General features: G+C 42.5%; 1 protein-coding gene across 1 annotated transcript in view; it reads left to right on the top strand.

Annotated features, from left to right (window-relative positions):
* DCC (DCC netrin 1 receptor) overlaps positions 1 to 13,942 on the top strand; it is a 1,677,934-nt gene that overhangs the window by 1,483,190 nt on the left and 180,802 nt on the right. Inside the window, exon 23 of the mRNA XM_029571056.1 lies at positions 1,653 to 1,815. Within this exon, the coding sequence (XP_029426916.1) occupies positions 1,653 to 1,815 (163 nt within the window). The remainder of the gene's footprint in view (positions 1 to 1,652; positions 1,816 to 13,942) is intronic.

The following is a 13,942-nucleotide window of genomic DNA, read 5'->3' as shown; positions in this document are numbered from 1 at the left end:
CTCAGGTACAAAATAGTGCACAGATGATAAATAGCCTAGCACGCTACCCGTGCTAATTTTTTCTAGCATGTATAGTAAATTTTTAGCATGTTCATTGCAGAATTTGGCCACTAGGAAGTCCATATTCAGACACAGTCTGGCTAGCAAAGTTAGCCGGATAAACTTAATTAGTATACCCAACATACCATTAACCAATGTGAATATAGCCAGCTATTTTAATTATCTGGCTAGCTATAGCTGCCTTACTTTAGGACAGCTCTTTGGTTCCAACAGACTTAGGCCTGGATTCATCATTCATCGCTGAATGATGAATCCAGCAAAAACGGGGGATGAAGGGGGGGGGGGGGGGCAGGCCTGCAAAATCCCAGAGCACCACCGCGGTGTCTTCACTGCCGGATTTTGCACCGAATGGCGTCACCGTGAAAGGTTGTGCTATTCGGCGCGCTACTGCCGACGATAACATTGGTATTGTTTTCACCGGCAGCAAAGACTCCGCCGACTCCTCCCTCCCCTGCCCCCTGCCCCTCCTCCCCTCCCCCTAATTAGCATTATATCGCCTGCGAAAAGTCTCTTTTCACATGCGATATGGCCTTATCGCATGCGTTAGGGCCCTAACGCAAGCGATAAAGCTTTAGTGAATGACCCTTTTATCTAGCTAAGTCATCCGGCTTACTTTGTATATTGGAGTTAATTTAGCTGGCTAACTCAGCTCTTCCCAGTTACACCTCCAGAATGCCCCTAATTTAGCCAGCTAAATTCGGGCCTCCTAGCTTATTAGGTGGCTAGAATTTATCTCGATATTCGCAAATATTCATTTAGCTGGCTAACTTCTGAGTTTGCCGGCTAAATGCTTTTGAATATGCACCTCTAGGTATTTTTTTAGCAATTTTATGCTCTGAATTTATTATCTTAGTGACTATGACTGCAATATGAATGTTAAAAATACATAATGCTTCCACACTGAAAAATATTGTTAGCATGAACTTTGTTGAATATACCCCTAACTAGAGATGTGTATTGTTGTTTGTGGTTCGGTTCGGGTCCCCAGTAGGTAATTTTGTTTTTCCACGGTTCAGGATTTTTTTTCTCATGATTTCCGAATCTCTTTTAGAGCGCAATAAGACAAAATACAAATTTTTCCAAATTTTAGAAAACTTTCATTTCACAGCACTCCAGAACCATAACGAATTAGACACTTTTGTTAAAATTGTCTAATTTGTTTAAAACGAATGCATATCTCTACTAAATACAGTATACTCTGCTATGCTTATGTAATCATGTATGTTGTAAGTACACAGCATTTCTGAGTTAGATATTATTTCAGCTCAAGGTAAGATTGTATGCTCTTTGTGTTAGGCAACCTTATAATTATGTAATATACACTCTGTCTGTCTGTCTGTCTGTCTATCTACCTTCTTATCTATTTCATTTTTGATATTCTGTAAAGATAATCATATGGAGATGACCTCTGGTTATAAATAAGAAAGATGGGATCCATTCTTTGGGATCCTGCCAGCTACTATTGGAGATAGGATGTTGTGCTTGATGGACTTTTGGTCTGATGCACTATGGCATTTCTTATGTTTTTATGTTGTATACATCAGTGTATTAAACTTTGCTGTTATATGTTTTCACATTACTTGTTCTTTCAGAGCCTCCGATAGGGCAAATTCACCCTCCGCATGGTAGTGTGACCCCGCAGAAGAACAGCAATCTTCTAGTGATCATTGTAGTTACTGTTGGAGTCTTAACGGTGGTGGTTGTGGTAATTGTGGCAGTGATCTGCACCAGGCGCTCATCGGAACAACAAAGAAAGTAGGTTAATTAAAAATGAGGAATCATAAATCAATTATACTAATGTATCTATTGTTTCATAAGATCTGAACAAGATTACCAATATTTCTTGGCAAATAAATGCAAGGAGATGTTTTTTTAATTGTTTAATAGGAATGTGGTCTGACTTATGTTTCTTTTTCAGTTCTCTGCTTTATAGATAAAAATGAAAACGGAACATGATTGTGTTTATAGAATTATTTTAAATCTTCTCTTCTTCTAATCCACTTTTGAATCAGTTCTCCTAATAGTGTTAGACAGCCAAGTCTTGTCTCTTCTATGGCCCTTAAAGATCTTATGGAGCTTTATGCAAGGATAAACAGAGATATATCTTAATTCTAGTACATTTGCAAGGTTTGGCAAGTTAAATCTCATCCTTTGTTGCAAACTCTCCCCATATGTAATACTGTGGGCTAGGCTGCATGACCCCAGTGTAATACATGGCCTGCCATATCAAACCCAGGTCATAGTGAGACTGCTTGAATATTGTATATTTCCCTTTATCCGCACTCACACATAGGGTTGAAGACAAATTGAACCTGTCCTTGTTTAATCCCACTGCATGCAGGGACTTGTAGTTCTGATGTCCTTATTGTTTTCCCTAGAAAAAGCCGGAATATAAGCCAGGGCAGCCAATGAGCTAAAACCATGAATCCACATGTCCTGAAAAAATGGAGCAAGTTGGCTCATGAATTGAAGTCTTCTTTCATATTATTAACTTTCAGTTCCAGCTAACAGTACACACCACAACTAACACAAAGCCTGACATTTTTCTTAATTGTGCTAATCTCGTAGTATTCTCAGTTAATGCATCCCAAACATGGGAACAACTAGCTTCTGTTGCTCCCTAAAAATATTTTTTTGAACAAATCAACAGCTATGTTGAATAGAGATGTGTTTTGGGTAAAAATTTTGTTTTGGGATTCGTTTCGGGGCTCCCCCATGGGAATTTCATTTTTCCCGTGGTTCAGGTATTATTTTTTGGGGGGGCCCTGATTTTCAGGTTAGTGTGCATTATCGGGGGTTAGTGCGCACTAACTCCCAATAGTGCTCACTAACCTGGCAGAGTTAGTGCTTGCTATCGGGAGTTAGCGCCGCACTAACTCCCGTTAGTGCGCTCTAACTCAAAAATGAATTTTTGCCCAAATTTTGGAAAAAATCAATCGTTTTTCAGTTCTCTCAAACCATTCCGAATTAGGCAATTTCGTTGACATTGCCTAATTCGGGAAAAACGATTGCATATTCCTAATGTTGAGCAGGTGAACACCTTCTTGTCTGTACAGCCCTGAACATTCAACCACTTAGGTCATAACTAATTCTCAGGCCTCTCAAATTCTTTTGAAAGTTATCATTTTTAAAGCTAATCTTTTCGCGTTGGCTTTATGATGTAAGACACTTTTCCATATTCTTGGATTGATGTCAGACCAAATGATTTGCAGAATCATAAATAAAGGCATCATTTCGATTAGATTCATTTTGGTTTTGCACATTATATTACTTTTGTTTGTTTATTTTGCTAAGCTCATTGACTGACGGTGAATCATTGTATGTGAGGAGGCATGCATTTTTCTTGCTTGAAAAAAAGCAGAAGAAATTAGTCTAATGGATAATGAACATCTCCAGTGGTCAAACCTAACTGGTGACTGTAATTCCCCTTCTCAGTCCTCTTGATTGCCAAAAATATAGATGAAGGACCATGCATGAAAAGATTTATTTTGAGTTCTGCAAAGCCTGGGTAGGATTACAGTCATAAAAGGTTATTTACAATTCAATTTAAATGCAAAGATGCCTTAACATTTTGTATTAATCTTGTCTAATCAAAAACCTCTGCTCTGTCTGCTCTGATAACTACTTGATCTTTTGGATTTCCAATGCCCTGAATTATTTTTTCTTGTTGTTGAAATATTCTAACATAGTCATTGTAGTTGCTGTGCATATTTAAAATGAAAGGGTGCCAAACTTATTCATGTTTTATGCAAAATGTTAATTAGACTGATAACTTGATACCATGTTCACAGCATATCATCTCTTTGTTTTAGTCATGACCCTGAACTTGGTTTTAGGGACATGCAATCTTTAAGGTTGCATCAAATTGTAATTCAGAAGTCCCTTATGTCCTGGACTTCTGAATTACAATGTGATGTTATTTTCTGTGAGAGTGACACAACGTATCGCAAATCTGAATCACTTTCTGACTTTTTAAAAGCATGATAAATCTATCGTAAATGTTCAAAAAAAAAAAAAAAAAGGAAAAGGATAATTCTGCACAGAATAAAGTAATTGGTGTTTAATTGGTACAGATGATATCTTCCATGCTGTAGTTCATAACTCACTTGTTACAGATTGTCTTGCATTTAATTCCCTACCTCCTTCTAACCCAACCCTGCATTATCTTTTTATACTATAACTACTATTGTGTAGACAGTGAATCATGCTAATTTTGAAGAGAGAGCTATCCTACTAGAAGTTTGTAGCTACTAGTTTAGAACTGGTTCTCCTGTTTTACTGGCAATATAAACTTCATTGATTGCTTTATGCTGTTAGGTTAATGCATACTAACACCTAATCTTTCTCTCAGTGGCATGAAAAGGTTGGATTTGCATTTATTTCAACCCTTTTTGTTTGTTACCATGTGTCCCAATATGGGGTAAATGTTTACATGTGTAAAATTGGAAGTTACACACATGGAGGATAAATTTGAAATGGCTGAGCAGACGCACATGTTTGTGCGGATGCCAGCTTGCATCCATTTTATAACATACAAGTGTATATGCGCGCATGTTATAAAATAAGCTGAGCACAATTTTAAATGGATGCATGCATGTGTGCGCAAATCCTGCACTGCGTAACTCAAGGACATTTTGCAAGGGATGCGTGCCGTCGCTATATCCTGTTTCCGAGTTCGTTCCCAGCTTGCCCAGTTTAGGGACAGGACTTGCACACCCTCCTAATCTTATAGCCATTCTTCCCTCCTGTTAGCTCTGACCCATAAAACCCCACTGCCTGGCTTAAATCTTTTTACTTTGCTGCTTACACGTCCTCTATAGCAGACGTAAATTTGCGCAGCAGGTGACCCCGGCATGCTCCTGTGCACGTATTTGCACGCACATTTTTTGGTCTCACTCCAACTTGCCCACACCCTGCTCAGACCATGCCTACTCTCCTCCCCATTTTAGAAACTTTTCACTTGTGCGCACAGCGGGGGATACGCACGTCCATGAGCGGCTTATAAAATTTGCTCGGCGCGCACCGACCCAGTTTGTGTGCGCATGTCCTGCTTTTGGCACACGCAGGGCTCTTAGAAGCATATCCATGCATATGTAGTGTTTTGCAAGAGACCAAAGTATCAGAATACTAGCAGTATTACAGGTAAATGTGAAAGGAAAAAAAAACAAACCTGTTTAGTCAAATTACCAACTTGTCCATTTACGTTTACACTGCTAATTAAGTCAGAAAAGTGAAATTGCACTTGTCTTTTGTGGGTTAGAGGCCTGGGTTAAGTGATAGGGGATCAGGGTGAAGTACTGGAGGGTCTGCCTGAGCTGGTGGAGGTGTCAGAAAACTGGCAATTGTAAGTACATGCACAAGTATTTTCTTAAATGGAGTACAGGCATTCTTAATAAAATCATGCCTCCACCTGTAATCCTGGGTTATTACACAAAGATGTTTCTGTTATTTTATGCACAACATATCATCTATATAAATAAAAATGTTAAATAGTTTGGACAAAATCGGTAATCTCAGAAACCACTGAACCAATTGCTTTCAAATTTGGACACAACCTTCATTTTGCATACAGGAAGGTTCTTTTGTATTTACATTACAGATAAGTCACACCTGTGACAGGTAGAAAAGGCTTAAAGATTTTTTCCACAAAATAGCGACATCTGGTGGACGTCAGCGCAACCTCTTACACCTTGCACAAACACTCACACCCCCCACACACAGGACAAATGTATTGACTTCCCACACCCTCAGAACACACACAGATCCACCCTCCTCACAGCCCACACACACATGCCAATTTCGCTTAATTCCCACACCCTCCCAACACACACAAAACCACGACAAATTCCATGCTGCTCCAGCGGGAGGGCACTCCCATGCCACATGTTTTTACTTCCCACACCCTCCCACCACACACAAAAACACCTTCCTCACACCCCCCACGCACATGTCATTTTTACTTACTTCCCACACCCTCCGGGCACACACAAAAATGGACAAAAGTCCAGGCTGCTCCAGCGGGGGGCCAGGTCCGGGCAGGAACACATCGCATGCACTACGGACGTCGGCTGCCAGCAATCAAAATGGCACCGGCGGCCCTTTCCCTTACTAGGCAACTTGGGGACACCAATGGCGGAAGTAGCCCATGTGACATAGTAAGGGCGAGGACCCGTCGACGCCATTTTCAGAACTGGCAGCCAGCTGACCTTTGCCCTTACTATGTCAGAGAACCTCCCGCTGCCATTGCTCCACCCCCAGTGACCTAGTAGGGGCAAAGGGATGACGGAGCCGTTTTCATGCCTGCCTGCCGACGGGCCAAGCCCAAGACATCACTCCCGGACCGCGTCTGAGCGAACACTCATACAAATGCCATTTTTAACAGGTCTCGGGGGGCGGGGGGGCTGCAGTGTGGTGGATGGTATTGATTTTATTGCGTGCATCTTTGGGGGGGGGGGCATGAGGGGGGTGCTTTCATTCATTCAGCTATTTTGTGGGGGCCAGGAGGTGGGATTACTGTATTTCGCCGGGGTAGGAAGGGGGGGCAGGTGGGTGTCGGGTGTTTATGTTAACACAACCTTTGTGATGGGGTTCTTTTGCTCTGGGAAAGGGGAGTGCACACACAAACACGAACACAAGGCACCAAAATAGCCTACCCACACCACAAAACAAAATAGGGAGTGCAAAATTTGTTGGCCACTCCCCTATTTTGCTACATCACACGCACAGACACCCACGGACACACCACATTTACCAACAACATTTTACACTTATGTTTTTTTTCTCACTCCGCATCTTAGCTGCGTTTTAGGGTGTGGGCCATCTGACCTAACACTTCATACATTGCTTTCCTTTGCATTTCACTCTGTCTTGGGACATTGCAGGTCCATTCACCTCGGTCATTTAACGCACTGTTCATCCATCGGTTGCCCTTCTTCCAATTCATGCCTCGCCAAAAATCAAACTTACGTCGGCGTACTCGCACAGCAAAAATGGTGCGCCGACTTATTGCTAAGCGCACTGAGGAGGAACAGGCAGCAGCAAACCAGCAAAACAGAGAAAGAAGAGCTCTAATATGAGACCAAGAAGCAGCAGAGCGACGTGCCTCCAGACGTCAAGAGGCACTCTTGCGAGCACGGCAAGCGCATTCCAATGCTCACGATCTCCTTCGTTCTCAACACTATGAGCACGGCAGGCTGACAGTGGCTGAGAGCCCTCAACCACAACCTGCAGATCCACACCAACCATGGCTCCCTCCTCAACAGTCAACACATTACAATCGACTTGCTTTCCGGTACAACCCAGCTCATGATTATACTTTCATACCGCATGTTCTCATCGGCTCTATGACGCAGGTGTGTCCTTATTGCAAGGCTATGAAATTTCAGGGAGAAACCAAAGGAATGTGTTTTACCACTGGGAAAATTAAACTGATTCCACTACCAGAACCGCCTGAACCTTTAAAAACTTTTCAGGATGGATATACCGCTGATTCAAAACATTTCCTAGCTAACATCAGGAAATACAACTCATGCTTCCAGATGACGTCCTTCGGAGCAGAAATCGTTACAGCTCCTTTCATGCCAACTTTCAAGGTAAAGGGAAAAATTTATCATAAAGCCGGCTCCCTCCTTCCATTCCAAGATGGTCAACATCAATTCCTACAGATGTATTTCATCGGGGATCGCAATGAGGAATTGAATGCATGCTGCGGAATTTCTACTGGCATAAAAAGGGACATCGTTTACCAACTACAAGAACTGCTTCACGAAAAAACCCATTTACTAAGGTTCTTCAAAACAGCAATTGACAAGATGCCTTCTGTTACACACAAGATTATTATTCATGCTGACAAAACCCCTCATGGAGAACATGTGCGCAGATTCAATGCTCCAACTATCGACGAGGTAGCCATTGTTATAGTCGGTGATCAATTCCAACCTAGAGATATTGTTCTTCATCGCCGAAACTATACGTTGACCAAAATTCCAGAAACTCATCGATCCTATGATGCCCTGCAATACCCTATCATTTTCTGGGATGGTGCCGATGGATATCACTTCAACGTTAAGATGATAAATGCAGTCACTGGCAAGGAAACACATAAGAAATGCAGCGCTATGAACTATTACTCTTACAGATTAATGATTCCACAGAGTCACGACAATCACATTTTGAAATGCCAGCAATTATTTCACCAATACATCATTGATATGTATGCCAAAATAGAAACTGAACAGTTACTATTCATCTGTTTGAATCAGACCAAGCTTCGCTCCGAACAATACGTTCATTTGTGAGATGTAGTTATAAATGATGGGAATACAACTAACGTGGGAACACTAACCATTTTGCCATCCTCATATACAGGCAGTCCACGTCATATGCCTGAGTACGCTCAAGATGCTATTGCATATGTTCATCACTACGGGCGTCCAGACCTATTCATTACATTCACATGCAACCAGGCTTGGGACGATATACAACTTCTCCTACTTCATGGCCAGTCGCCCGTCGATAGGCATGACATCACAGCGCGAGTTTTCAGGATGAAGCTCAAATCGCTCATGCATTTCATCATAAAACATGAAGTGTTTGGAGCAGTGTGATGCTGGATGTACTCTGTGTACTGGCAAAAGAGAGGATTGCCACACGCACATATACTAATCTGGCTATATAACAAAATCACCTCTAACGAAATTGATGATGTTATCTCCGCTGAAATACCCGATCCCCACATTGATAAGCATTTGTATGAAGTGGTGACCAAAAATATGATACATGGACCTTGCGGTACACTGAATCCAACTTCACCATCAACGGAAAATGCTCTAAGCGATATCCTCGAGCATTAGCATCCGACACAGTTACAGGAAGCGATGGATATCCTTTATACAGAAGAAGATCACCAGAAGATGGTGGTCAAGTTGCTACCATGCACATGCGAAATGGGGACATCACAGTAGATAACCGGTGGGTTGTTCCATATTCACCTTTACTATCAAAAACATACAAGCACACATAAACGTCAAATACTGTAACTCCGTTAAAGCCATCAAATACATTTGTAAGTATGTCAATAAAGGCAGCGACATGGCAGTTTTTGACATCCAACCAGAAACAAGTGATCGGAACCCGATCATGCACATCGATGAAATAGCACAGTATCAGGCTGGAAGATACATAAGCAGCAATGAAGCTGTATGGTGAATTCTTTCCTTTCCCATACATGAACGAAGTCCACCTGTTGTACACTTAGCTACATCTAGAAAATGGACAACGTGTTTATTTCACTGCTGCGAATGTGCAAGAAATAGCCCTCAATCCACCAGCTACCACAATATTATTCAGTCTAACATTCAAGGCCAGACAATCCCATACAAGACCGTCGACACTGTTCTCAAAGGAATAGGACTTCCAACCCCCCCTACTTTAATAGCCTTCCTTCTCCCCTGTTAGCCCCGACCTTTAAAACCCTGCCGATCTGTTTATTTATCTTTATTTTATAGCTTGCATGTCATCCATAGCAGAAATAAAGTTAGGTGACAAGGGTCCCCGGCACACACCTATGTGCTTAAGTATGTACGCACTAATTTCAAGTTAAAATCCAGACATGTCCATGCCTTGCCCAGACCATGCCCACACCTAGGCCCTTTTTTTAAAACTTTTCATTTGTGCGCATAGCGCAAGTACGCACATATCTGGGCAGCTTTTAAAATCCGCTCAGTGTTCACCAGCCCGACTTATGTGCGTCTCTCCTGGTTTTGGCATGTGCCCAAGCTTTTAAAATTCACCTTTAAGATCCTAGAAACTCATTTACCAGGCTACAATATTTTCCCCCTATGGCCTAGGCCTATGCAAGGCCAAGGCTTAGACCTGGGCCTGTGCTTTGTCTGCAGATCCCCTTCAAACTGGGTAAGTTGGGCCAGGGAGGATCCTGGGCCTGGCGGTTTTACGGGTGCAAGGGATGGGTGGTGGGGATAGGAGGCTTTGGGAGGCCCTGTTTCCTTTTTTTGTTTTTTTCCATTTTGGGGATTTTTTTTGTACTATCGATTTTGAATGTTTTTTTATACTAAAGAAACAAAATAAACATTAAACAAAACAAAATTCATAATGAACCCCCTCCTCAAAAAAAAAAAAAAGAGAAATGAAAAACATTACCCCTGTATACCCCTCGATATGTATGATTTTTTTGATAGGAACCAAGGACAATCATGTATATAATCACCCCTGGTGCTGACACATAACCATGTTGGGTGTATTGGATCTATCACTCTGTTAATTCTACTTTTTACATTTTTCTTGTATTTGTGCTTTTATTAATATTACATTTGTAATATTTTATCTCATGCATTTTTGAATGCTTAACTTTTTATATACATTTATTAACCTTCTATTATCTATTTGTGTTCCATTCTTGTTTTCCTGTTTATTTGGGTGGTTCAGCCACCTTTGTTTCTTTCCAGTTAAGGAAAAAGGGAACTTCAATAGCTGCAAGATCCCGATAGCACGGGGCTGCTATAAATGTTCCAGCGATTCTGTATGGGAGGGGTTTACCCTGGTGGTTGGGAGTGACTGTGCTGAACTAAGTGAAAAAAAAAGAACAATAACCAAAACCCTCTCCAGGACAAATACTATTTTATTGTGTTGACTGGAGGAACTTTCTGAGTTTTTTCCCTCTGCCCTTTTTTCTACAAATGTTTGGGCCCCATGATTTCTGTTTCTCTGTTGTGCAAGAAGTCAAAGACAGAAGCAATAAAGTGCATACTCTTTTTGGGTACCCAAAATAGAAATTATAGCCACAGTTTGAGAACTGTGTGGGATTGCAATTCAATATCAGTGTTTCTCTATATAAAGAGTGCATTGCTTCGCAGTGCTATCTGCATTGAGTTTTTCCTATTTATTAACTTTTTTTTTATAATCGTTCTTCTCCTCCCTTCTTTCTTTTCTTGTCTGTTGCTTAATTGCTATAGTAAAAGGAGCAAGAACATTTTCACGTGTAAACGCAACGACTATTGTAGCAATTTTCTAATTCCATTAAGCTGCAAAGAGTGTACTTACAAGGGTAAAATCCTATGGACAATTCAATGGCATATATTGTAGCAATTTTCAAAAGCCCATTGCATGTTTAAAACCCTATTTTAAGCGTGCAAATGCTTTTGAAAATCAGGCCCTTAAGGCCCGATTTTAAATGGCCCGCATGCGTAAAAAACAGGGGTTCCGCGCACGGCCGGCAAGGCCATTTGCCGCTGTGCCGGGGGATCGTGGGCCGGCAGGGTGCCAGCACGCGCAACCTGTTACTGCTCATTTGGAGGAGAAAAAGATAATTTTAAAAAATTGGGGGTTCCAAGGACAGGGATAGGGGGATGGTAGGAGAGGGGACGGGGAAGGTTAGGGTAGGAAATAGGGAAGTCCCATCCCAGTCCGCTCCTTAATTGGCGCAGACTGGGAGGGAAGTCGGGGAGCTCCGATCTCGTCAGCTAATTTCTACCCCCATTTGCGTGCACCGCCAAAGATTTTATAACACGCATTCATGTGTGCGTGCCATGCACATGGACGCGCACGAGTATTTTTTAAAAAATCTCCCCCTTATTGTGGCGATTTTTTCCCCTTGTTTTACGTCGTTCCCAGGAGCAGGGTGGTGGGGGAGGGGACCCTGTTGGAAGAAAAAAGAAAAACTAAAGGTAAAGCAGAACAAGTGGGCACCAAGCTTATGTACCCTAGGGGTGCTCTGTTCCCTTCCAGTAGGTGGGGTTCAGTCTTCTCATGCACCTTGACTGCAGTGTATTTGTATTACCTGAGGGAGATACGCATATAAATTATCTAACTTATTTGTACAATATTACACCTGCTAAATGACTAGTGCAAGTAAAATTGGACTTGTCAGTGTCAGTTGTCGGCAATTTTTGGGTGAGAGGCCTATGTGAACTAATGGTGCTCAGGGTAAACTGTTAGAGTGTCATGGACTGGGTGAACTGGAGATTTCAAATGTGCATTTACTTTCAAAATGGTGAATGTGCCTAATTTATAAAATTCTTATGAATATGTTATAGAATTTTTTGCCCCTAAAATGTACATGCATTTGTTTATAAAATAGATAGAGAAAGTAAGCACTTTCATTTCATTGGACATATTTGTGCATACTGAAACGTGCACACTTTCAGAATAAAACCATAAGGTATTTGAAAAATTGTTCATTTCCTGCTGCACAGTTTATAAATTACTAGGATAAATCTTTACGCATCCACATGTTCGCACAAATGCAGTACTGCAAATATGTTTTAAAGTTAGACACCTTTGTCTGTTACATATATTTTCTTGTTGTTTCCAGCAACAGAAGTATTGCTTTAATGTCTTTAGGCTTTTGCTCTATATGGTGCTAGCTAACAGGTACATTTTAAAAGGAGCATGCATGCGCCCATAAATGCACATATTAGAACGCGAGCAGAGATACGTTTAATTTTATATCATGCGTGCAAACATAAGAACATAGAAACATAAGAAATTGCCATACTGGGTCAGACTATGGGGCAGATCTTAAAACCTGCGCGCGGGCATAGATTTGTTCACACAACCTGGCGCAAACAAATCTACACCCGATTTTATAACATGCGCGTGCAGCCGCCCGCAAGCTTTAAAATCCAGAGTCGGCACACGCAAGAGGGTGCACAATTGTGCAACTTGCGCGCGCCAATAATTTGAAATCGGCTCACTGTTGTGTGGCAGTCAAAAAAGCAAACAGAATGTTCAGAATTATTAGGAAGGGAATGATAATACCGCTGTATCACACCTTGAATACTGTGTACAATTCTGGTCATCGCATCTCAAGAACGATAAAGTTGTGATGGAGAATGTACAGTGAAGGGTGACAAAAATGATAAAGGGGATGTAACTGGAATAGAACTTCTCCCCTATGAGGAAAGACTAAAGAGGTTAGGGCTGTTCAGCTTGGAAAAGAGACAGCTTAGGGGAGATATGATAGAGGTCTTTAAAATCTCTTTCCTGGGTGGTAGCTCCTAATATGGAACCTAACATCATGTAACTACAGCATGGGTTATTTTTCCCTATAAGCATCACCTTGCACTTATCCACATTAAATGACATCTGCCATTTGGATGCCCAATTTTCCAGTCTCACAATGTCCTCCTTGTTAGCAGCGTCGGCCGCAGCAGGCCGCGACCGGGACCGGCTGTCATGGCCGCCGGCCACGGTTGGCCGCGACTGAGGCAAGACCAGGCGCAGCAAAGGGCCGCGAGTTAAACTTACCCGGATTGCCGGGTTTAGTTGAGGGTGCCTGCGGGGGCAGGCAGCCCTTCTTCTCTCTCCCGTGGCCGCCGCCATCGCTGAGTCGGCAGCGTGGCTCCGTGGCGATCAGGCTCCTCCCCCTCTACCTCTTAGGGCCACGCGCGCGGTTAGAGGAAACTCTTAAAGGAGCCATGACAGGAAGTGTCATGGCTCCCCCTGAAGCTCCTCCTCCGGCTTCCTGTACTTAAGGCAAGGGCTGAGCATTCAGTCCTTGCCTTGGTATTAAGGTTCCTGCCTTGAGTGTGTTCCTGGCTCCTGGTTCTTGCTTCTTCGTCCAGCTCTTCTCCCCTGCTCCGTGGATTGATTCTTGGCTGCTGACTTCTGGACTGGTGGACGTGTCTTCTCCTGGCTTGATCCTGGTACGGCTCTGGACTCTTCTCTGGCTTGACCCCGGTACAGCTTCGGACCCTTCTCTTGTCTCGACCCTGGTACGGCTTTGGACCCTTCTCCTGCTTCGACCCTGGACTGGATTCGTACCCCGCTGATATATTGATTGCTGGACTGGCTTTTGGACTTTTCCTCAAGTCCATTCTCAGACTGGCACAACCTGCAGGAGGCGCCAGCCGTCTGGAACCCATGA

This window comes from Rhinatrema bivittatum, chromosome 1 (assembly GCF_901001135.1).
Source record: "Rhinatrema bivittatum chromosome 1, aRhiBiv1.1, whole genome shotgun sequence".
Lineage (NCBI taxonomy): Eukaryota > Metazoa > Chordata > Amphibia > Gymnophiona > Rhinatrematidae > Rhinatrema > Rhinatrema bivittatum.
This window is presented reverse-complemented; position numbering and strand designations above follow the sequence as displayed.